The sequence below is a fragment of the Psittacula echo genome (genome assembly GCF_963264785.1).
Source record: "Psittacula echo genome assembly, chromosome: 4".
Classification (NCBI taxonomy): Eukaryota; Metazoa; Chordata; class Aves; order Psittaciformes; family Psittacidae; genus Psittacula; species Psittacula echo.
This window is the reverse complement of record NC_137738.1, coordinates 5,147,038-5,173,505: the sequence shown is the minus strand read 5'-3', so window position 1 is coordinate 5,173,505 and position 26,468 is coordinate 5,147,038. Positions and strand designations below refer to the sequence as shown.

At 37.5% G+C, this 26,468-nt stretch overlaps 1 protein-coding gene across 1 annotated transcript in view; it reads right to left on the bottom strand.

The window, feature by feature from the left end:
* SRBD1 (S1 RNA binding domain 1) overlaps positions 1 to 26,468 on the bottom strand; it is a gene marked incomplete at its 3' end in the record, with an annotated part of 117,845 nt that overhangs the window by 74,081 nt on the left and 17,296 nt on the right. The window contains exons 11-14 of the mRNA XM_080616545.1: positions 24,314 to 24,421; positions 18,664 to 18,821; positions 17,357 to 17,447; positions 16,191 to 16,298 (exon numbers count right to left, since the gene is read on the bottom strand). Coding sequence (XP_080472671.1) covers positions 16,191 to 16,298; positions 17,357 to 17,447; positions 18,664 to 18,821; positions 24,314 to 24,421 — 465 coding nt within the window. The remainder of the gene's footprint in view (positions 1 to 16,190; positions 16,299 to 17,356; positions 17,448 to 18,663; positions 18,822 to 24,313; positions 24,422 to 26,468) is intronic.

Here is a 26,468-nt window from a genome sequence, read left to right as displayed (position 1 = left end):
ACCCTAGGAAAAAAACCCAAAAATCAAATGAAGCTTTAGCTTAACAAGCACACTTTTATTGCTAGGTTACTCTCCTCAGACACAGATGGGAAGGTAAGAGAATGTACTCAAATGTCTGTAGAGCAGCATAAGAACATTGAATGCTTTTTAATTAAATTACACATTGTTTTCTTGTCAGGCTTTGAAGGTTCTTTCCTATCTTCTCCAGTGCTCCTCACTGTCATAGGTTTAGGAATTATTATTTTACTGACATCATATGCAACTTCTGGGCCTCTACAACAAGAGGTGCTAATCTGAACCAAATACATCCTCTAAGGAGAGTGAGCTGAACATGAGGTGTATTTTAAATTGTTAAAGGATAAAAAAAGAATACATTGGATACCTCTCATTTTGTATTACAAACAGAAGTATGTATCAATCTCAGTTAAAACAAACAAACAAACAACAATAAAAACACCCCCAAAAAAAAACAAACCCCAAAATCAAATAAAAATAACCACCAAATCCCCAAAAACTTGAAATGGATTCATGAATTGCATGTTTTTACAGAAAATAAATTCCTTTAGCAAGACGCAAAGGCTGACAAAAATAACTATCTGTAATTAGTGAAATAGAAGTGCAGTTAGGTAGTGCTGTATTTGTTTTCTCCCTTCTCTAAAAGGGAATAATTTATTCCCTCAGGTTGTGACAGATCCACACGGGAGACTTTCCATGAGTAATATCACTAGAACTGGCATAAACATATGGTGAAAGACCACTTCATTTAAAACATGTTTTTCATCCAGTTACAAGCACTTCTTCTGGACTCAAGCTTTTTATGCTTAATTTCATTTTAACCACATCAGCCCTCTTTTTGACCCCCCATTTTATAACGGGAAAATGTCTTAGAAACAGTTGATAAGTTGCAGATCACAGTTACGACATAAAACAAAGACATTAATGAAAGTAAAATAGTTGCTCATCATTTACAGATACAACTATGTTGTTTTCTCTAAAAGATGACAAAGTTTGCACCAGGAAGTTAATACGCAGCTTTTTCTTGGAATGCGAATAAATAAATAGATAAATCCATTGACAGCCCAACTTCCACCCAAAACCAAAGCCCTAGGATGAAAGAGTGATTTCCTCCTTCCCCCAATCAAAGCTGTTTTCTCTCCTCATCACATATTACTTCAAAATGAGAGCAAATTATGTCAAAGCTTTCTTGCCAATTCATATTTGGATAGCAAGACAGGAAAGTAATGCTGGAACTCAATTGAAGGATCTTCTAGCAAGCACTGCAGAGAAAGCAGAGATGATCAAAACCAGCACCTGCAAATGGCCAGCAGAGTCTACAGCTACCCTATGATATGGGCAATGGGCATCTACCACATACCTACTTCTCTGGATGGGCTGTTAAGATTCTTATGTGTGGATACTGCAAGACCAGCCAGCAATGAAGAGCAAGGGTCTTGAAATGATTCTTTCAGCTTCTGGAAACTGTTCAATGCCAGTGAATCACAGCAGCTGAAAGGCACCTGTGGCACTGACTGGTCTAACACCCTTGCTCAAAACAGGGTCAACCAAAACAAGTTGCTCAGGGCTGTGTACGCTCACATTTCAATTATTTCCACGAATGGAGACTCCAACACCTACTACATGTTAACAGGAATACTTGGCTTCTCCGTAGCTGAGAAATGAGGTTGTGATGATATTAAACTGAGGTTCAGATTCTTTAAAAACCCAGAACAGCTCAGAAATGAATGGAAACCTGTACCCTGCTGACTGCTGCAGTAACAGTAGGCACACTAATTTCAAGTGTCTGATGTTAAGCTGTTTAGATATTCTTGCAGTTGATAACTAACAGCTGTTACTTAAAAAACAAACCAAACATCAAACTAAAAATCCCCAACTACTTGGAGATCAGGGCTATAGAAGAGGAGACAACACAATATTAAAAGAATAATTGCCCAAATGAGAACACGAGTCTATCTGCTAGAGACTCTGTGGCAGCTCAGCGGTGAAGAGCCCAGAGGCGCTCTGGCTGATGCAGTCAAATCCTACAGGGGGTTATAGAGAACATATGCCAGGGTGGGAGATGCAGCACCCTTTAATATGGCAGAGCATCTTCTGCCCTAAGGCACTGCTCAGCTCTGCTGGCTAGTGCGGGAGGTGGCAGCGCCAAGCCTCATCCTCAGCCTGCCCCTGGTAGACAGGCCAGGACTATGGCTGCTGTCAGCATCTCCGCGGCCCTGAGCCAGAGTACACTCACATTCACACACCGTCATTGCATGCAACAACAGATCTGCACTGGTCCATTCCAGGGCATTTACTGCTCAGGTTACTGACATGTCATGGATTTGGGTTTAATCGAACCCTGAGAACCAGAACAAACAGATTTCACAAGCTCCAAGTCCTAACTTCCTCTGAAGTTCATAAAAGCTCACATCACCATCGTCACAAGCACCATGTGATTTGTGCAATTTAATTACATCAACTGTGGCATAGTGAAGAAGAAACCCTGGACTTATCATTATTCTCAATGGAAACTAACTTAAAATGCCTTATAAACAAGGAGTAGACATGAACTTAAACCATGCATATTCCGTTGGAATATTGACATGAGACCTGTTTTAATCATTGAAAGCTTCAACTTGTATCCAATGCAAAAATTGGTATTTCAGATGACACAAACACAATTTACATAAAGAAAGCATCTCCAAAGTTCATTGTACTAATTGTAAATTTTAGTTTATCACAACCTAATATTAGCCACAACTCGGTTTGGCTTCATAATGCTGGTATTTAAGGTCAATTAAAAAATAATCAACTACATACTCTGATTTGCATATTAAATAAAATATATTTACAGAAACTACTATAAGCAACATTTAATCTGCATCTTCGCTTTATAAAAACCTGGAAGAAATTCCCTACAGACCATAAAACTGAAGAGAATCTGCTTTGAATTAGATGCCACCAGTTTTTAATTCTTACTTAGCGCCAGAACAACCCCTTTACTCAAAACCCTCTCTCAATCAGAAAACATTACTTCTGATAATGTCAGAAGTCCAGTAACCTACATCCTACTGCAACTGCTTTATCGAAAAGTGGCCAATGGAAGGAAACATAATTTCCCCTAAATGCTAATAATGATCAGCAGCACAGCCTTTCCAGGGAGGAGTCCTCTCCAGAATGCCAGAAGGTCATTAGGCAGTTTCTGTAAGGAGAAAGCTATGACTGAGAAGGCACTGAGTGAGCAGCTGCGGACATCCAGGTAAAGGAGATAGCAGGATGCTTGCAAAGCCAGACAGGATATATACGGGAGTGGGGAAAAACAAGAGGAATAGAGGAGGACAGGCTTAAGCATTCCTTTAAAAGGAATGAAACATTCCTCTAAAATTCTATGGTTTTGTTGCTAGCTAAAGAAATGGGATATATTAAAAGGATACTATATCATGATTTGAAAACTATTTCATCTCAAAACATTCAAATTGACAATGTCTCTTTCTATTTATTCCTATAGCAGAAGATCAGAGCTAACATTTCCTTCAGCAGAGAGATAATCACTGAGAACTAACACAGGAATATCCAGTTTGATTTACTTAAAAATGACAAACTAACTTCTAGGAAAAAAAAATAAAGAAAAAACCTTTTATAAAAAAAATGACAAGGTAACTTTTAGCTGTGATTTTTACACTATGAGAAAAAACAGACCAGAACAAGTAATAAATGCATCACTGAGTTTTACTGAAAGCCAACTTCCAAAGTATATTTACAGTACAACATGATAACGCTGACAAGAGAAGCACCCATGGAGGACGCATGTCGAAACTGCTTCCCTGAAAGATTTATGTCAAATTCAAATGTCAAAACGTATTTTAGCCAAATGTTAGCTCTAGTTCAACCCAATAAAAGAACTGAACAGGCAGTAGGCATGTTGCCTTAGCTGCCAAAGATGTTTAACAAAATATAATGTAGGTTTGAGAGAGAAGTTTAATGTGAAACACCAATTTAATGTTAGCAATAACTGCACATAGATGGACATCTCCCCCCACCTCCAGGTTTTTATTTATAAAGCTCCACAGACAACTGACGACCGAGCTACTTGAACAGTATTTGATGTTACATAAAAGAATCTGACACAGAAACTGTGATATTACTTCCAGTTGGAAAAAGGATTAAAGTGAAAACATCATTTCTATGCGAGCAACAAATTTGTTTTCAGGAACATTGGGTTTCAGAAGGAAAGGAAAATAACTAATGTACAGAACAGTTACATGGGTACGATTACATTTACAACTGCACATGAAGCCACCAAAGCAACACAAATCTCCCAAACCTGAAAAGGAACAGGAAAACCTGCATCACTCTCAGCCCTTTTCCCCTCCGCTTGCCCACTGTTCCCAGTTGCTGCTACAAGGGGCTGGTACCGAAGAAGGTGCTTCATATAGCTTGACCTTTTTGATGTCTCCTTTCAGAAGTACTCTTTCTCACTTCTGTAACACCCACCACAACAAATGGATCATTTCTCCTTTCCTCCACTTACTCATCATTGACAAAACTGCTAGGATCCAGCTATAAAAGGAATTATCCTCAATAGGTACCTTCAGTTAAAACCGCCTGGCACTGCAGTCGTCTAAATCCAATCCCTTTTCAAGCTGAAATAACCTACTCAAAGGCCCTTTGAGACACACAGCACGTCTATATTCTCTGCCTCTCAATCCCTAAAAACATCATAAGTATGCTGAAGTATCTCCTGTTGCTGTGGCTTCTTTCAGTGTCATTCATGAAGCTTTTAAGACTGCCATAAACTGTGTTGATAAGAAAAGTTAAATGAGTCCAGGCAAGCATAGGCCCTGGTGTCAGTATCACACAAAACTACTCCAAGTGAAGGTGCAACATGGGTAGCACTCACTGCCTGCACTGCCAAGAGCTGCTAAGAGCTGACAGCCTGAGATCAGGAATAGAAATGACAATTTTATGTAAGTGCAAAGGCAAAGAGCCCTTGCTTTACTGATACAGACACTTTGTACTTGCTTTTCAGTCCTGGAAGACTCTCACACTATCAGATACTTAGAAGTAATTAGTTTAATTTTCAAATCTCCCTAAAATCCAAGCCAATTTGTGGTGGTCTTCGGTTTTTGGGGTTTTTTTTCATCAAGATTCATAATACTTGTTTCCTGTTACTGGGGGAATTTGTTACCAGCTGCACAAGTGGCAATTTCCTGGGGTTTACTATTCAAAACAAACCCAAATGCATTTTCAGAGGGATACTTCTACACAAACTTTGGATTTGCACACAAACTTTGGATTTGCACACAAACTTCCATTTTTACCACATCTCAACAGTATTGACACTTCAAAGAATAAAGAAACTTTTCCCCACTAACAACAGCATTTATGGATATGCTCACTCCTTTGTTTTCTTAAACACTTCTGATTATTTAGAAATAGATGCAGCCCACACATATACACTAACAGAGATCTAGGATGAAGAATTTCATCCCAAAGGTAACTCTCTGTCAGTTAAAAGCCACTGCAATTAAGGTATCTAAAGAGTGTTAGACAGCATAATGTAATCTAACCACCTAACCTAAGCTTTTGCTATCAGCATCAACAACAACAGCACAGTAAGTTTAAATAGATAAATAAATCTGTGTATCACATCTCAATAATAAAGGAAGCCCAGTAAGAGCTGAAGTGCAGAACACCACATGTGGTTTCATAAACGAATAGGTATGAAGATTGGCAGAATCTCAATTTAAGTAAAAACACATTACTGGCAACCTTACACAAATGGAAAAACGCTTACTTCCCCATTAGGTTCCTACCAGAATGTCTACTTGAAGACAAAACATTATCCAAATATACAACCAGGTCAGACTGTGCAATAACAGTCAGTCCTAGTATCTCACAAATCAGAGGATACATCTTGTATTTATGTAATATTAATCTGGATGCCCTCAGTATTAAGCACACTGTATTTGGATCCTTCCACTTAAATTAACCCGTGAGGATTCCACAAGTAATTCCTGCTGGAGCTTTTTTACACAGTGATGAGCCTAAGCAAATTTTCCCAATCTTTTCTGGTGAAAATTTATCAATTGCCACACGCACTTAATGACACCACTTAAAACACACAAACATATTTTTCTGATGTCTCTTCAGTATTAAGAGGATAATAGGTCAGTATCCCAAACATCACAAACATCATTTCTTTCAGAAAGGCAGTATGGACACAAATCAAATTCACATTTTAATGGGTTTAGTTTACATTCACCTCGCAGTACCAATGATTTTGTTAGCATGATGATACCATACTAGTGTGGAGCCACGCTATTTCGTTTCAGTCAATGGGTAAAGACAAACAGTGTAAAATGCAGACGTGGATAACAAGGACCACACTGCAAGTTTCCATAATCAAAGTTCTTCAAATACAAATGGGAGTGAGGATGTCCTATGCACAATTTCACCTATTTAAAATACTAAGTTTCTAGATGTTTCTACATTTTGTTACATTTTCAGGTCCAAACCCAGTGGGTTTCAACCTGCGGTTCACAGGCTTCTTTCCAGGAATTCACAAACGACACAGAAGAAACCATTCAACTGTCAGTCTCTGGAGTGAATTTTACATTGCAGTTTACCTGAAAACCTATGCTTTTCTCATTTGAGGTCAGTATCAATACCGAGTTTGGAGCATTTAAGGCTCCTATCATTGAACTTCACAATCCTAGCTGCATACAGTGCATGACTCATTTTCTTTGTGTAGTGGCTTACACTAACTGACCAAAAGCCAGCCTCCTATGCTTTATAATGAATAGACAGCATTTTAAAACATGCTCTGGAGTTACATGGAACAAACTTACTTCAGTTCACTCCAGCTAAAAAAAGAATAAATAATAAAATTAATAAATGTAGTATTGGGAAAAGGCTCAGATGCAGCTGTTGAAAGTCTGTCTCCAGTGCTCACTGTGAGAAGCAGTAAGATGTCATTAGGTCACATTTTTCAGCTGAAGTCCAAACCTCAGTTTTAAGCTGGGACTGTACACTATTCATGCTCACAAATCATTAGGAGAGTGAACAGGAGAAGGAACTGTTCTCTTGACATAACCTGCTGCATTGAAAAGACAACGCACAAGTTCAGCTGAACTCAAAGCTCTGCAAAGTTCCCATAGACTATGACTATACTTTGATACCTCTGTCTAGAGGAAGTGCCTTGAAAGTGCCCTGCCCTTTTTTCCCTGACTGCACCCTCATTCTTTTTGCAGCACCAGCTACCCAGTTCCTCAGGCTTCTTGCATTCCTCAAGCTACCCCTAGACCTTGGCCACCACTCAGACACCTTTCAACAAGAGGCTTTCTTCTGCCAATTACAAGATGGCACACACACTGCAGAGACAGGCATGCAACAGTTCAGATGTATGCAACGACTTGAAAGTTTCACCCTCCAGCATCATTACTGATAATCACATTGTGTGAGCAAGACAACAGCTACCACAAGGAAGGGTGGTTTGGTGAACCTTCAGAGAAAAAACGATGTCAGACCAAATAAGAAAACCAATTCTTGGGGAAGTGGACATGCTATAAGATTGCCTTATGCTCATTCCACTAAAGATCTTCCTGGAAATCTTTCTTCTAAACTAAACCTTGTGGAGTTGACCAAAAGGCACAGAAAAACTTCAAAAGCTTTAACCATATTAAACAATAACATAAATCATTTCAGTCTAAAAAGAAAAGATTTATATTTAGCCTATTACGTGCCCCACCACCTCAAAACTATCAGACACCTAAATGAACTAGCTTTGTTTCATTGTAGCAATCTAGCAAATTTAAGATCTAATCCTTTTTCTTTAAATCTATTAAATCCTTCTTCATTTCCAAGCTTTGGAAGTAGCCTTGAACAAGAGATTTTTAGGCCAGAGTAATTTTCGTTGTCATCATAGAAAGCTCTTAAGAACAGAGGTAGCATTGGAAACAGACCAGCACAAAATGTTGAGTGATAAAAATAGTATTTTAAAGACTGAGTCAAACTCCCCCAAAAAATAAATCCCCTACTCACAGTTTAGTTTTAGTAGTTCCATACTGAACATGAAAATCACTGCTATACATATTTGGTACGAATCTAATTTTAAGTGAGTTTTAAGAACAAAATGCCCAGTCTTGTGCTATGAATATGCCCTTTACAACGCACACATTCCAAGACTGCTCCCAGAGGACCTGATGGGCACACTCTGTGCTGCATTTGCTCTTTGCATCTCCTTTGCCTCTCAGTAACCTTTTCTCTTTCAAACACCTTGTTCTTTTGTGTTTCTAAATATGTTTGGATGGTTCTCCCTTCTCACCTGACTTTTGTTGTACTGCAATACCAGATGTCTTCTAACTGATTATCTTACAAGAAAAGATGAGTTTCATTGAAAACAACAGAAGAGCTACAAGAGAACAGCCCACGTACAAATTACTACTCAGTGGGAAACAAGATTAAAAATAGAGACGTCATTTTGCAATCCTAAATCTAAGCGACTTCTCCGTTAAAAAAACAAAGTGGGAGGAACTATTGTGATCACCTTCTCAAAATTACTATCTGATTTGCAAGAGTATATTTGAGAAGAGTACATTTCTAACTGAAGAGTATGCAAAGTTGCCCTTGAACACAGTCACACGCATAATGACTTTTCATCCTAAAATCTTCCCTGATTTTACACAAGTTATTTTTTTTTGGTTTGTCTGTTTAGTATTCTTTAAGGGTCTGAAGAGATTTACATACTGAGAATACATAACTTTTAAAATCACTGCTTGATATTACTGTTACTATGATTTTCTCACAGAAAGAGAAAACTTAGAAGGGAAGTTGCATGAATAACTTTTTACTCTTCCCCAAAACTGTTTTCCTATAGATTGCCCTGAACTCAAGTCAAATGACATGTCCTACTTTTCTGGAAAAATAGACATTTTCCTCAAGTTTCAGATTTCTTTCGCTAGTTATATTTGTTTCCTGACCCCCTGCCTTCACATTGCTGAAGTCTAGACTCTACATATGTCTTACTCTTTTTCTGAATTTAAAGGAATTCATAATCTCTTAAGCTACGTTGACAAACTCCCAATTAGTCCTTGTCCTCATCTTAAGAACTGTGAAGCTCTTTCTCTGAAATAGAATGCAAAGATGATTCCAGAATTATGTCAAGCGTATGGTTTATAAAGTTTGGGTTAAAAAGTTTCAAGTTCATGCTAGACAAGCCTAAAATTAACATCTCCTTATTTCACCCATCCCTCTCTAACCTCACTGCTCACCCCTTTCTTTTCCTCCGAAAAACATGGCTAGTAATGGTACTGGTATCTACAGTAAACTCGCAAAATAAGCGTCAGAGCTGGGGCAAAAGGGAATCCTTGCTTTCTTGGACTGCTTCAGAATCTAAGATGACTTCTGAATATAGCATGGGTTGAGCTCAATGTAGATACCAGTCTGTGGAGGCACCAAGAACAAACATTGGTATGATTTTAAAGACGGACACTTATTACAGTCCATGTTGTACTGAACAAGACTACTTACTACCTAAAGTTATCAATAATCAAGAGGAGGAGGAGGAATAAGTCCCAAAAGAGAGTGAGGTTCCCGTTTCCAGGTCTATCTTCCATAAAACATATAAAAAAACCCCATTTTGCATTTGAAGTGTGCATGATCATGAACTCTTACTCAGCTGTGGTAAATAATCACAACAGAAAGTAACTTCTAAGTAAGGGACAGAAGATGGTTTGACTGGAAATCACTACATAACTTTAAATATTTTTATTAACTATATCCTCTTCACTCACATTTTAAACCTGTTTGTTCCTCAAATTATTTCTTCATTGCTTAGGACTTCTCATGACTCCACTAGAGCTTGAAAGAGAAGAAAGCAGAACAAAGGTTCTTCAGTGCACATTTTAGACGCGTGCATTGTTTCCGCCGAATATGTATTCCTTTTGCCAAAACTTTCCAAACTACTTTCTACCTTCTGTATCAGGCATCTCAAGACCTAAGGTGTGTAGGTGTTCGTACATAAATGTGTCATCAATATAGTTATATAGCTTAACAGACAAAACCAACAGCTCAAAAAAAATATAATCAAAAAGAAATAGGAATAAGGTTTCCCATATCCCTATTCCCCTTTGTACTCTCAGCAGACTTGAAACAACTGCATTAATGCGGCAAGCAATAGCTTGTAAAAGGATGCAAACCAGCTGAAACATTTGACAGACAGTGTTAAATACCAGAGGATTCATATCAACCACTTTATTTGAAAAGGTGCTTTGATGTTGGCTATCTTTCATGTACCTCTTTCATGGCACATTAATAAGGAAAACTGAGATGGGGTAAATTAAGTCCCAAGGTCATATCTAGAGTTACAGCACTGTGGGTACCTGATGAAATACGGATTAATGCTGCATGAGCACTGAATAAATAAAACCACTTCTGTTAACCACTCAAACAAGTTTTACAAGTAGTTCTGAACTTTATTCGGCAACTAGACTTCAGACATCTTAATCCCCCCACACTGCTTTGAAACCTAATTATCATAATGTGAACCCGAATGTTAGGTCCCTTTCAAACTGCGAGTGCTATGAAGCAGAAAAGTAATGGGAATTAAGCTAGTGTAACATTAGAAACATAGAGGCATGGAACTTGAAAGTGGCATTTGTTAAAGCTGAGCGAGTATAATGTAGATATTCAACAATATAAAACACACATTTAAATTGAAAAGGATATTTAAAGCATGTGCAGACACCTATAAAACACAAGCGGACCTAAAATCCTGTAGAACAAACATTTCCAAAACAATTTCTTGCCACCAAGGTCCAACTTCAAAAGGTATTAAACAGTCCTATTCCACCTTAGCAGAACATTTCTAAGTATTCTAAAGCAGACAATTTAAACATTAAAGAAAACCCAATGAGAACTTTACAAGACATTACAGACTTTCCCCTATTTGTCACAGTACAGAAGTGTTTGAACTTAAACAGCAGTAAATTATTAATTACATTGCTTATAAAGTCTCAAGAGCAAGAAAAGGTTTTGCTGAAAGTGGCAGAAAAGGATTTTGTATCAAGTTTAAAGTGAAGTATAACAGAAATTAAACACCAACCATCCTAAACAACAACAAAAAACCACACTTGCCCGGCTGCATTTTTTACTGCTTGTTGAAAACTATTAACAATTCATGATACCTATCAAACTTCCTTTTAAATATGAGCTGAAATACTTTATTCTCAGTGTGCATTAATGTAAGAAGCACATAAGAAAAGTCAGACCAACAAGAATGTTTGTATTGATGGTATGTATGGTTTCATGAAACCACTGAGGCTGAAAGAAAAACTGTGATTTTACTTTTCCCAATGTGATGATTGTCCTGCTCTAGCACAGTTCACCTGTCATTCAGATAGCTTGCATTTCCAAGGTGCCTTCAGCCAACAATAACCAAAGGAAACCAGTTGCAGTGATCAAAATACAAAATGAAATTCCTGAAATATTTTTTCAAGATTTCCATTTAATCCAAAAAGGCCAACGAAATCCTAAAAGTTCATCATCTGCCACGTTAATGCTGAACATGCTGTTGTTTCATTTACATTGCTGGTCCTGTTAAAACAAATACACTTGTCTAAACCAGAACATCTGTTTTGGTTATAATACAACATATCTTTGGCAAGAACTCACGATAGAACTAACATAAATAATCAAGAATATTTATTGAACCTTGTAAAAAAAAAAAATCAAAACCCAACCTGATTTGTAACAAAAAACCTGAAGACCAGATATGACTGTCTCTGGGCTCTAGTCCAGTCCTAATCTAAGTCAATAAACATAGCTCTAAAAGGGAAACTGCATTTAAAAAAAAAGGAAAGAAAGTCCTGCAGTTATTTAGGTTGGATGTAGGTATCTGAAAGCACATTGGTTAGAAAAAAAAGCAGTTAAAAATATTTGCTTTAAATCAAACTGTCAAACTGAGGCCAGACAGGTTTTAAAGCCACACGAAAAATCATGCCATATGCCTCATTTCCTACTACTGTCTTCACTGGTATGTCTTCTCCTTGGAAAACTTCAGTAAAGATGGATGTAGTTTGTACTTGCCACTGTCGGAGATTCGTATTTTAATTGCTTGCTTTTCATATATTTATTAGCACCAAAACCAAAGCAGTTATCAAATTAGGTGCTATCAAATTAGATCAAATTATCATATTCGTGATCAAATTAGATCGAGATCACTACTGGTGCTGCCAGGAAAAAGCAGCGGGTCATAGTGGTAGGGGACTCTACTTTGAAAGGCACAGAGGCACCCATCTGTCGGCCTGAACCAGTCTCAAGGGAGGTGTCTTGCTACCAGGGGCTCGGATCAGGGATGTTGCAGAGAGGCTGTGTGGTCTAGTAAGTCCCACTGACTATTACCCACTTCTAGTGGTCCATGCGGGTGGTAGTGACACAAGACAACAGTAGCCCGGAAAACATTAAGAAGGACTACAGAGCCCTGGGAGAGGTGGTTATGGGCTCTGGAGAGCAGATAGTGATGACATGGTTTAGTGTGAGGTATCCCTGGCCATGGCAGGGGGGTTGGAACTGGATGATCTTAAGGTCCTTTCCAACCCTAACTATTCTATGATTCTATGTTGTAAGGTTTTTGAAAGAAACTGAAATTAAGCAACTGAAATAAATTTTGGAAGTCTCTTTTGGTGCTGATACAAGTGAAGATACTTGCCATACAACTAAGAAAAGGTGAAACTCTTCTCAGTAGTTAAGTAGCAGTTAAGTGCTTGGTAGATTTGGATACTGAAGCCAAGTAATAACTTTATGCATCATTCTGAAATTACTGTACATGACTTTAGTAGTAGAAACTCTTTCAGCATATTCTGCACATACATGCAATCAATTAAGGGTTCAGCTGTTTATTATCATTAATATTCATTTGAGCTCATACTGTCCAGGTTATTTGTGCATGCATCAACTGGACACTTTGGTTCTAAAATTACAGATTGTAATTGTCTCATTCCCCTGGAAATGCATGATCCAAGTTCCATACGATGAACTGGATGTAAAAGTATGAATAGGTTTTTATTTTTTATAATCATTTCTGATCCTATTCTCCCCTTCTAACAAAAAAACCCCACAAGTAGTATCATATTGCAGGCTTTTTTTGTCAAGGAAGCTGAAGTCCATAGTACCTTTCTGAATGACAGCTTAAGAAGTTGATTGAGATTTTGGTTTTAAAGCACTATAAAACAATCCAGCCTCATCTGCCAAGCCACTCTACATTTGGACTCCTTCAAGGAAAAAGACTGCAAATGCAAATACAACCGGCAATTCTCTGAAACCTGCACACAGCAACTAACTGAGCTCTGTTTTGCCAGGCAAGGACTTCCACCTTAGTGCAGCTCAGTGCATCACTGGGACAAGCTGAATGCTTGGGAGGTTGTATTGTGTTAGATGCAACTGACTATTCTGTTATAGTTTAAGTACTGGAGGAGTTATGTTTGGTCTTTTTTTGGGAGGGCTGGGGTCTTCCTCCCCCAGTTTAAGCATATATTGATTTGTAAATCCATTTTTTTTACTTATAACTGAGACCTGCTGAAATGGACCTTCTTTAAAAATTAACTGTTGCAACATTAAATAAACTGTTTCTTAGAGATTTTAATTGAAAAACCATTTATAAAGATAACCTGATCCAAAAGCATACCATGGATTTCCACAGAACTGATTATACGTATATACAACGCACGTATATACAATGCACTCATTTTCCCCTATCATGAAAAAACGACAATCAAGGGAAGAGTTGGTACATGGAAACAGAAAAGGGTTTTGTGATCTGAGAGCACATGCTCCAGGGGACTTCTTGTTTAATAAACAAAACGAGGATCATCAGAGCAAGTCATCTGTAACAGCTCCCCTCAAAAGGTACAGCAGTTCTCACAAAGTACACCTACTGTCACCTATTGCTCAAATGATAAGTTTATACTAATTGCTCCCTGTTTAGCAAGTATCACTTACTATTTTGAGCTCAGACTGACATAAATTCCAGGCATTTCATCAGATTATCAGCAGCAGGGGGTGGATGTATGGACTCATCATTCCTTTCAGTTACTAAGAATTACCAACTATATTAAGAAGAAAGTTTTCTGGAGCTAGAAAGCAAACAGAGGAAACTTGCAGAACTCAGCTGGGAAACCCCAGCACCGGATAATACAATGAGATTCACATAAAAGTAGTTTAGCAGAAAGGGCAACACAGGAACTCAGACCTTCAAGAAAGCAGCTCAGTCAAGACTGTCAAACTATGAGGAGATACACAAGGACTGCAAGTCCACCTAATTTGTAAACCCACATACATAAATGCGCACACAAACAGTGGTCTACAAAATTTAGTGCATCAAATGTCACCTATAGCATGCAGTACCAACAAAGAAGTCCAACATCACAATTTTTTGATTTTTACTTTAATATGCAGTATTCTGCATACAAATTCTGAAGTATAAATGAGCACAGCACAAGAAAACACTTCAATACACACTGAAAGCAAAAACGCTTTTCATTATGCTAATTTTCACTTTCAGAAATTAATTTTGCACATTAAAAAACTGCAGTTACATATTTTTCCTACAAATATAACAAATCTGGGAAAAAAAGGTTAAAAAAAATTATTTGTCACTACTAGAAAAAATAACCAACTTGATCACTTGACTGTTGCTTTAGAGCATTGATACTAATTCCTATTTCAAAAGAGCTTTCAAGAATATCAGTTTCAAGAATGTGGTAGCTCTACTGGCCCTCCCCCAAAATATATAATATACAATATACAATGACAGTTATTCTATAAACTTGAACTATAAACAAATATTAGAGCAAAAGAGGAAAAAAAAGTGAGAAAACCATCTACCACAGTATTATTATATAAATAAATTCTATGTAAACTAGTTATTTACATTTTGTAGTATATGATCAATAAATAAATCACTATTATTCTTTCAGACAATGTGCTTACATCAACCTATCGGACTTTTAAACTATAAAGCAAACAACAGTGATTTTAAAGATTTGCCCCAAAACCATACAGCATAAAGTGTTTTCCATTATCTACAGTCACAAAAAATCTACTGTTTTGAAAATGGATTCAGGAAAGAGGATGCCTAGGTTTTTAGAAGCTTGATCTGCCTCTTTCCTTTGCAAACAATTAAAATGAGAAAACCCCACTGCATCTCCTGGAATAAAAAGGAGATTTAAGTATCAGATCTTGTGCAAATTTACTTAGAAACCTTAGAAACAAATAACAAGTTCAAGTAAAACCACATCACAGGTTAGTAGGAATATTACATTTGTTGACCATTTCTGCAAGATAACTTCCAAATCTATGGAGAAAAGGCTCTATTGAATGTATCTAGTAGTTCGAAGAGACAAAGGCCACAACTTCTTCAAAACTTTCAGTAACTTATTTCAGTGTGTTAAGACAGTGAAAACTGGGAATTGCTGTTAAACTTCAGCACAAAAGATAATCCAAGCTAGAGCATTAAAAATGCTTTAAAAAAAAAAATAAAGGTCTGAATTAAAAACATATAAAAAAACCCCCAATAAAACCCAACAAAAAACCAAAGAAACAAAATCAGTTCTGCATGGGAGAAAAGAAAGTGATATAATACAGTTTCCATCAAAATCAAACAGCAGAATAATTGAGTTTGAATTCAACAAACTAATGGATAAAACTTTAAGTTTAAAGAGGATAAATACCTTCACTGCTTTCTGCTAGGTATTAACAAACTATTTATTCCCAAACCATTTAATACCCATAGGATTAGAAAGCATTCCAATACTGTAGTCAGACAACACAAGCTTTATCACTTGCATTTAAACCTCATTCATCAAGAAATAAGCACACAATGCCAAAACAGGTCCTTGGCTGTTTGAGCTGCTACTCTCCCATGCTTTGTTACAATGATAATAGCAACATGAGTGAACCTCAGGAATAGAAAATAAAATGCTTCAGTGGGTCTATCTTACTCACTCATGATAACTACTTTCATGCTCAAACAGCTACAGCCATTTTCCTTTGGCTTGAGGGATGGATGGGTCAAGCCTGACTCGAAGACAGACAAGGCAACAAAAAGAAATACTTCCAAAAATTACATTTAAAAGTACCTGTTAAGTTAAAATATGCTGAACAGATGAATATCCCAGCAAGCAAAGTGATCTTACCAGTAAACAACATCCAGCGGTGCAAAGTATTTCTTCATAATTAAGTCAGCAAAGTAAGCTTCTGTTTCTCTGCAGGCGGTGCCATTGCCAATCACGATAGTGCTACAGCTTTGCACGAGGTAAAGAAAATGAATAGTTATTATTACTTATTCTTTTAGATTTTTCCACACATAGCACTCAATCCACAACAACAACCAATACATCTTATTTTATGTAACACAAGGCCTGGATTCGTTCAGAACATATTCCTAGTAATAGCACATTGTGTTTAACATGTTTTCCATGTGACTGCTCAAGAGACGAGTCAAAATTTTCACTCATTCAATGGAATTTAACAGTGGTAACATCTGCACAAAAACAAAAAAATCATACTTCATAAAAGAAATGCAATGTTATTTACAATCCTCAAACCCTTTCACCTCGTATTTCCCTTACCTGTTCTATGATTCTATGAAAAAGGGAAGAAACCCAAGCAATGAGCATCTTAATTCCTTAATGGGAACATCATAGTTTGTAACAGCTTGCAAGGTCATTGCCTCCGACTGTCTCCACCACAGCCAGGCAGCCATCAAATCACCTTGTTTAAAGCCAGTCTAATGCTTAAAGACAAACTGGACTGTGTGCTGTGGCAGTTCAGCAGCTGACCCAGTAGACCAGATGTGTGGCCACAGGGGATCCCAAAGTAGCTGAATACAATAACCTTTTAACCATGCTGCCCCTATTTGCAAGTCCGTCTGGAGATCTGAGCAGGATTTCCTTTGCTTAGTAAAACTTTTCTGAAAGCTAAAACGTGGCTTTTGGACCAGTGAAAGATTGATGAGTGGCTTAGAGGGGATAGGAAGTGTGTGGCTAAACTTATGCCCTAGCTGAATGTTAATTTCTATTCCTAAAAATAAAAGGATTGACAGAGCTTTACAGGGATACATTCATAGCATGCCGCCTTAGTCATAGCCATGGCTTGATTTCATATGCTTCTAACATATACACAATGTAAAAGCAAGAATATTAGACTAAAAGAAAAAAAAGCTTTGAAGTTCATAAAAAAACGAGTAAGTCCTGTTAAATCAACTGAATTCTTATCCCACCCAAACCTAAGGATTGATATAGTAAAGATTTCCATTACATTTGGTAAAAAAGAGTAATAAATGGAAGTTTCTTTAGCATACTTGTATTGTAGCAGAAGCCTCTTTATCTTCTCAGCTTCACGAAACCCTTGGCCAGTATGCAAGTAAACAACATCAGTATGGAGTATCTGACCTAGAATAATGAAAGGCAAAGCCATTTGATAAAAGACAAATATCCTAATGCTATACCCTGCAGAACTACTGAATTTGATTATTCACAAAAAGAGCTTTTTAATAACACATTTTTCCCTTTTATTTCTGATTCCGATTACAAGAAATGCATGGTGGGCAGAGGACAAAACTGCTTTGGCTGCCAAAGCAAAATGAGTTGATGCATTTTGTAGTTCCCTAGGAACATATTCACATAACAAATAATCAGCATCTAGTCTTAGGAGGCAAATATGGTATATTATATTATCAAAAGAGGAAAAATAGCAATTCACTGTAGAAGATTTATTGCTCTAGTCTAGGACATTTTACAGATCCAGTAAGGAGCGATAAAAATGAGGAATGCAGTCTCTGGCCTTGCAGTCCAGGAACTGAAGAACTCCAATGCCATCTCCTCTTGCCATCATCCCATCTATCACATTTGGAAATAACTGTACTCCTGGTATTGATAGCTTATGGTGCAATGCAAGCTAACACCAATTTACCTATTCATTTAACTATTATTTACCTTTATTATTTTCACATGTCTCAAGAACACATCTTTCCTGACACCCATCCTGGGTGGATATATTTTCAGACAAGAAGCAAAGCCAAAATCAAAGGAAAACAAACCATTTTTGCATGGGTCTAAAGAGGTGTGTACCCCTAGATGAGACTAGGATGAACTGGAAAGACTGCTTTCCTTATATGTCTAAAAACTGAACTAGTAAGTTCTGCAAATACAATGTTTCTGACTTGCCACATTAACACACATACTATTGCACAAAAAGGGCTGATAAAGTGCCCAGATGTCCAAGATATTACCCATGAAAAGTTATAGAAAGTATTTAAATTCAAATTCTTTGTTAAACAATAAAAATGCCAGGTGTTCCCGTTGCTGACTACTGAGAGGCACAATGATTTCAACCGGCACTGGAGAATGCAGAAGGGATTTTAAATTCTATTTCAGAGAGAATTAATAACACTAAAGGAGACACTGGAATCCAGGTGCCAGAAACTTAACCTTAAGCCTGAAAAAAGGAATTCGCATGACAGGATGCGTGGAAAACACTAAAGTCTTAACAAAAGAAACAACAAAAAAAATCAATTTTATAAAGAAGTCTGTTACGAAACTTTCCTTCCCTCTAAATGAATACACACTTTTATCAGTCCTTTCAAAAATATGTGGAATTGAAACTTACTGGTTGGTGAAATGATTGCCAACTTGCAGCCATGTTTGTAGCCAGGATCGACTCCCATCAAAGTCCGGCCCCTCACAGGGCTGGTCAGAAGCAACTGCCGAAGATTCCTCCCAAACATCATCACAGACTCTTTCTCTGCATCAGATGTCAACTTTGATCTTAAAAGTATGAAAGCAAAAACCATTTTCCCCTTAGTTAGCTTTGAAATGCATTTTTGAATTGTTCTAAGTTGTAAGGCGTTTTGCAATCATGTTTCCAGTACTATAATTAAATATTAGATTTCCAATCAAGATTTTGACTTTTTTTTTTTAAAGGATCAGCTATATGATCATCTCATTGTGGTGGATCAATATAAAAAGTATAACAGAAACACCTATAAGAATGTACACATACCAACCAACATTCAGATAAACTCAACCGTGAGCAAAGGATAGCTTCCCATAAACATGCAACGAAAACTAGAATTGAAGAAAAATCACTACCCAGCAATAAAAGGATCATCAGTTAGACTGAGAAGCACTAAAAAGAAATTGGAGGAGCCTATCCAATTAACTGCTAACACACCATGAGTCATGAGGCATTTGATCTATGAATTCCATTATTTAACAGTCATCACAGAAGTTTGAGACTTGAGCTGTTTCTAGGTTTCCGCTTCCTCAGAATCAGACTAGAAAGCTGAGGAGGACATGATTTCCCTGCCTTTCCCCCCCCCATGTTCTTCAACAGAAGGAAAGGAGTTAGTGCAGGAAGGATTGGCAAGAACACTTACTGCAGAGTGTTACAAGAAAAGTCTGGCTGAGTGAAGGTGTACAAGACGCATTATTTCTTGCGAGATGTGGCCAGTAAGACAATGACTGATAAGGACAAGTATTTTTATCATGGTATGGCATTTTACATAAAAAAAAGCAAAACTAAAAAAGTATTGGAGTCATATATGTCCATCACCTAGCTGATTTTCTTTCTTTTCTTTTGCAGGTACCCGATGTCATTTTCAGTTGCATTACACTGTCAATAACTACAATATTAGGCAAGCAAAAGAGATCCAGTAAAGCCTTCAGGGTAGCCAGGACCCTTATTCCTCTTTTCCTTTTACCCACCAATGGAAAAATTAATACCTGGGTTAATTTCTACAGAAGAAAAAACCTGCATTCCAGTTAACTAACCCTGTAAAAATGAGGCAGGGGAAATTGTTGTTTAGGTCAATCAAGGCAGCACACAAACAAGCTACCAACAGCTGAAAGACAACACTCATAAAGGCTGTTTGACATGATGTAGCATGAAGCTGTTCTGAGCAGTTTTCAGATGCAGAAGAACTTAAGAGTCTGATTTGAATTTGCCCAGGATCCATTCAAACAGCCAGCTCAGGCCTGCTCCATCCCACAATGGTGCAGAAAGAGCTGGTTAAGTCCACATTATCTAGTAAATCTTTACCATCTAGTAAAGTGGTCCAGATTCTTTTCTAAATAACTGTGCAACAGCAAAATATTCCCCTATATCCCCATGCTTTTTGTTTCTGTGTCAAGTATACCAAATAACACAGACATGATTTAAAGTGAGATGGTAAAGGTTATACATGCTTTCCAAGACTCCTTAGCAATTCAAACGTGCACCCAGCACCAAAGAGCAGACACTCTAGATATTGCCACCACTAAGAAAAGGAATTTGGGAAGCTGCACTAGTTCAGTTAAGTGTTCCCTCTACCTCAGCATCCTGTCTCCAAGTGTGGAAATAAGCAGTTGCTTAGGGAGCTGCTACAGCAGCCATAGTATACCTGTAGGATAATCTTATCTTAGCCTCCAACTATTTCCAGCTTGGAGTATCTCCTAAGCTTGATGTTTGTCTCTAGTAACCCATAACACATCTGTCATCCAACTATTCAGTTTCCTACAAAACCCATGCACATTTCTTACACCCGTATCATCTGTTGGCAGTGAGTTCTGCCCAACAAGCCCATAGCAAAGTGTGCAAATAGCTGCCAGCTTTTGACTGGAAGCTGATTCTTTTTTAACTGTTATGGACCCGTAGGTCTTATACTGGAAGAGAGTAAAAACTGATCTGTAGAAGCCCTGTGCCACTCTTCACATGTCATTCAGCTCTAAGTCCTCCCTTCCAAGCTGGAGATTCATAGCATAGTCAACCCTTCTTCATACAGAAATTTTCATGCCTAGTTCCCCTCCATTGGGCCTTTTCCAGTTCTAATGAAACATTTTACTACTCCCTACACACACCTCCCCAAGGTGAAGGGACCAAAATGGCCAATAGTATTCCCAGTACAGGCCAACTAAATCAATGGTTCTCTGTTTTGTCCTCATTTCTTAACTAAATAATCTTATCTCCTGAGCACTTAACATTTATGTGGAGCTATGTATCCATAGTGCCATCCATAGTGCCAAAGCATTCTTCCTGTGGTAGGATTGCTCAGAGCTCATAATCTTATATATAAAAAAGATAATTACTTCCCCTTGCAAGTATCATTTTACACTCATCTCCACTGAATTTCAGTTGCAGCATCCTTCTCCCATACCACAGAATGAGCTTCTCCCAGGCAGAGTCCAGGGACAAAATAACTCAATGCCACTTGTGAGAGACCACAGAAAACAAAGCCAATACCTAAGCCTCACAACTATATAATCTATATAGACACAGAGGAGATTCCATCAATCATACTTGCATACAAATGAAGTTTAAAAGTGGCTTGTAAACAAGGGAAGGTTGAATGCTCTTGGAGCTGAGGCTTTGTACAGAGAAAGACCAAGTTCCAGCCTTTCATCTAACCTAAAGATACAGGGCCCCTGTTGCCCACACAGCCAAATCCTCCCACACAGCAAATTCACATCAGTCCACCTGTGAAGGAAGACTCGTGCAGGAATTAAAATTGCCCCTGAACACATGCTATTAATTATGTCCACCTTATGGAAATCATGTTTAAAATTGGCATGGATATACAGAAACCTTTATAGTAACAGGAAATGTTACTGAAAGTGCCAGGTGCGTAGGGGGAACATAACGTATGTCCTTTCTATTACATCATATCCCGTATTTTTTTCATTTCAAATATAGACCTTTCTTTTCTGTCTCTCACTCAACACCCATATCAATGACATGATCTATGGTCCCAAATACTGGCCCGTAATTTCAAGTTCGGGATAGTCATTTGATCCTCGAAAAAATATCAAGCTACCTTAAACAATCCAGTATCTTTCTCTGTTTCAGTGCACTACTGGCTTCATCCAAATGGCAAGATGCCCAGCTTCATGTTTTTACAATTTGTGACAATTCTCATTAATACAGCAGAGATATAAGGCAGAGGCAGATAACAGTCCTCCTCTGCAAACACACCAGGAACGGTTATGTTGTTAAAACACCACCAAAACAAAATCCTGCAGTAAGCATCAACCAAGTCAGACTTTCAAGCCTCTCCCTTGAAGTTTATGAAGCACTCAGACTGAATATCACTTACAGGTATATTCTAATAAAAGCAAATAACCTAATCATGACCTACTAGCCTCTATATTCAATGTTAAAAGAGTCAGTTTTTAAATTGAGATTTAAAATTCCCCATTTTCATCTACAGTCTGAGAGTCAATCCTTTTCCGTGGAAAAATATCTGCAAACTAGCTTCAGGTGCGAAACAAGATATACAGAGAAATGTTTGTGTCCCTGAAGACAGAGGAGAGAAAGCGCTCGCTTCGGGAAAGCATGGAAAATTAGGAAAGGATTATCCATTAAAAAATATGTCTGTGCCACATCACTTGCATCAAATCCTGATGGAATCATTCCATGCAGTACTGCAACAAAATAAAACGTATTTCAAAGAGCCAAAAGCAACACTGGACATTATTATACCAGATACAAGAAATGATGGTATCTGACAGAGTGGAAGAAAGGAAATTAAACAATAAATAAGGTAAGTGTCTTGCTGGCAAGTTCCATTCTCCTGCTCACTAGAAGTACCAGAAATTTCAGTACACTCTTGGAAACTTTCTGTTCCAACATTCAATGATAATAAAAAGAAAGAACGAACAGCGGGGGGTGGGTTGGAAATATTAATGCTAAAGGAGGTATTGAATACTTTAGCAGCCCCTTGCAAGAGCCCTAAAAATCAGCTTTTGGTGTAGGTGGAAAGATAATAAAAGAAGGATAAGGGTTAAGCAGTCAAGGACCAGGAATACTACTGGCAGGTGTTTGCATTCCTCTCTACAGGAGACATTTCAGCTTTTCCTAACCAGACATCACCAATCATGCAAAACTATCACAAAGAGTAAAACATAAGCACAGGTCCCCTCAGGAACAGGTAACAAAATTGGTATTCTTTGCATTTATGCCTTGTGAGCTGTAGGGAAGGAAGCTTGTTTTTAATTGTAATTAAGAGAACAGGAAAAGCTTTGGCAACCTGCTGCTGCAGCACCTTCATAGTGTAATACACAACACACAGGCTACAACAGTCCTCTGGTAGGAATCACAAAGCAAAACCACAATAGAACAGCCTTGAAGAACCCTCATATCCCTTTGCTTATTTATGATAAAACCAAACCCTAGTAAAAAGTAAGTACCTGTTCTTTATTTTAGAAGAGCTTGACTATGGAGAAGGCTAGGAATAAATCTACTTTCACGCTCATATGCAAGAAGCCAACAGCTGGATTCACCATCATGAAATGTCCATTATTTTGCCCAAACAATAGATACAGTGCCTCCCCTAAAGTAGCTACGTGTACTGTGGTCACATATAAAGAAGAAAGTGTACTCAGCACTTTTGAAAATCTGTGAAATTCACAGTAGCAAAGAACAGGCTTCCTAATCAAAACACAACATACTGCAGTGAAGAAACCCAAAAGCCATTAGAATACCTTCAAAAAAAGAATGACAACATCAGTACTGTTAGCCATTAGAAGATAACGCTTTCAGAATGTAGACTTTTGGTCACACTAAATCAATTGAATTGTGCGGTAAACTCCTACACTACACCATGAAAATATGCTATTTAGTTAGTGTGACTTTGACACTAAGTTTTAAATTTCGTTTAAGTTGAAAACAATATTACAGATCTTACCAGTGACACTTTGTCTGACTACATCATTACTACAGTATCACCAGAAATAAGTTTACTGACTTCTCTTGAGCCATCACAATACCCACAAAATGTTACCAGGCCAACACTATGACTAATTTGTTCACCACAAAGTGCAGATAAAACATATGAGGGACACTTCCAACCACAACAATTACTTTGCTAATTTCTTTCAGACAGGTAAAAGAAGACTCAGAACAGTATCACTGACAGTACTACTGCTGTGATACTAAGAGATGCTGGGGAAAATTCAGTGACATAATGTTTTATGCTAACACAAGGATAAAGATACAACTATTATGATAATGTATATCTGAACTGTATTTAATTAGATAAATGTGCAAGCAACAAATATGTAAACATGTAAAAGTCTTCTCTGGAAGATAATTTCTCAGCTGTAGCCTAAACTGGATAGGGTCACAAATTACATCTACAGAAGCAAGACTACACAGTTCACCTGTAAGCACAGAGGATTAAAAACATGTTGCCATTTCCAAATGGACAAAAGATACTGTAATAAAAATAAAGGAGGGAATTGCTAGGAAATTGGTAGTATGAAAACACACATTCACTCCAGCTTACCTGAATTCTCTACAGAGGAGAGGATATATAAGGCGTTTATACGCATCCTCTACTGAATTCTGTAGTATCCTCATTAATTCTGGTTTTAAAAATTGTTTTGGTCTCCACCTACAAAAGATTAGGGAAAAAAAGATAAAAAAAAAGGAAAATGTTTTAAAAACATATGCAAAAACTCAGATAAAAAGAGAATTCTCAAAATCAAAAAGACATTAGTGTAATGGCCTATAAACTACAGAATTACTATAGCAATTAGGCAATGAAATCATAGCTTCAAATATGAATGGAATGAGAACTTGCCCATGGTGTTCTACTATCAGACAAGGGACAAGGCCTATCTTCTATTTTATTAAGTATACAATGCAATCATTTTATGTTTTTAAGAAAATATAATAAAATTTACTTTTCACTTGCAGAAGTCAAAGCTTATCACAACTGAAGATCTTGGTTCCATATCACCATTAGGGTTGCATTATTTTCAATACACAAAAAACGACTGAACATCCTCTGTGAGAGGACGCATCCTTTGCGGAGCTACTCATGCAAAGCAACTGTGTCCAGACAGAAGTAAGAGAGCTAAGCTAACATCAATAAATGAAACCCAACTTAAATTTCATTTGGAACGCTTTAAGTATCTCCATTCAAACTCAAAATGAAATCTATTCATTTTGCAGTAGTCCCTAAACAACAAAACGCAAATAATTTGCAAACAATTTTTCTTTTACCTGTTGCTGATATTTTTAAAACATAAATAACATCCTAGAAGAAGGGAAAATGAAATAAACGATACCAAACAAACACAAGATTATTTCCCAGTTCTTTCTAAGCCAAATCCTTTGGAGCACTGCCTTTTCTAAGATGACTGCACAGTGGTCATATCTGCAATGACAATTACTTCCAATTTTGTCCTGAAGTACACCTAAGTTTCAAAGCTCCCCAGAACATAGATCCTAGATATTTATTCCAATGATCTTTTCGGTTTGGGCAACATTACTGGAGGGGGGAAGGAAGTCCTTGAACAAACACAACTTCAGTGTTTTTAAACGCACCATGATAGAACTATGCCCATTTGATAATGAGTCCAGGTGCAGGCCCAGGCGAAAACAGGGTTTACTTTTTATCTTGTTTATTTGCACTCACTTAGAAATACTAAGAATCCTAAATTGCTCCTACCTAGACAGCTTTTCAGTTGCTTGAGGGGATCTACAGTTTCCTGAAAGAGCTTTTCTAAGTGTCTGCGCATAAAGTGGTTGGGAAACGTGTGATTGAGTCAGCACTGCATTAACGCAGACAGACATGGGAGCAGAATTAAGCTTACCATTTAGTTTTACAACATACAGAGTTGAGAGAGCTTAGCCACATGACCTCATCACTTTGCTAAGAGTTTTTGCAAATAGTTCTATTCTGCTTATTTGTAACTAGAGACTCTTTCCGTACCTATATAAAACTGGCAAAGGTTTTAAACCCTCTTATTGCCATCCAATGCTATCACTATGAAGTTTTTACAGGTGGTAAGTATGACTATACTCCCCCAGAAAGTAACCTCAGCACAAAAAAGAATCAATTTGGAAACCTGGCAACTGTTTCCCCCATCTTCCATCCATTAAAGCTAGTTAGCAAACCTTTCCTCTGTTATTAGGTTATCACAGCAGGTATTTTTATTACTGCCTATCCATAAGTAAGAATTACTTAGGCAACATTCTATTATTATATTGCCTGGAAACCAAAAAAAATATTATCAAACACCAAACTTGATTTTCGAGGCTGCAACCCCCTTTTGGAACAAGCTCTCACACATTCCCAAAGAAGATCTCCATGTTGTCTTCACATTCAAAGCCAGCTAACCAGCCCCTCTCCAGCTGTTTCTCACTGACCCTTTTTCCATGTCCCACTTCACAATCAGGTCTTTGGGACCAGTGCAGTTCTAGTGTTAATGGAGCTAGGCTCACTGTCAAACCACAGAAATGCTGTTTTCTGGGGAAAAAAATACAACCCATAGGGACAGGCATAAGGATATTCCTGCAATTTCAACACAACTGAAAATTTCAAGGAAATACAGACGCTTCCACAGGCCATATTCCAAATATTCTGAACTTGCAAAGAAAACACAGCAATCTTAGAGTGCATTTACATAGTTCTCAATTTAATAATGAAGAAC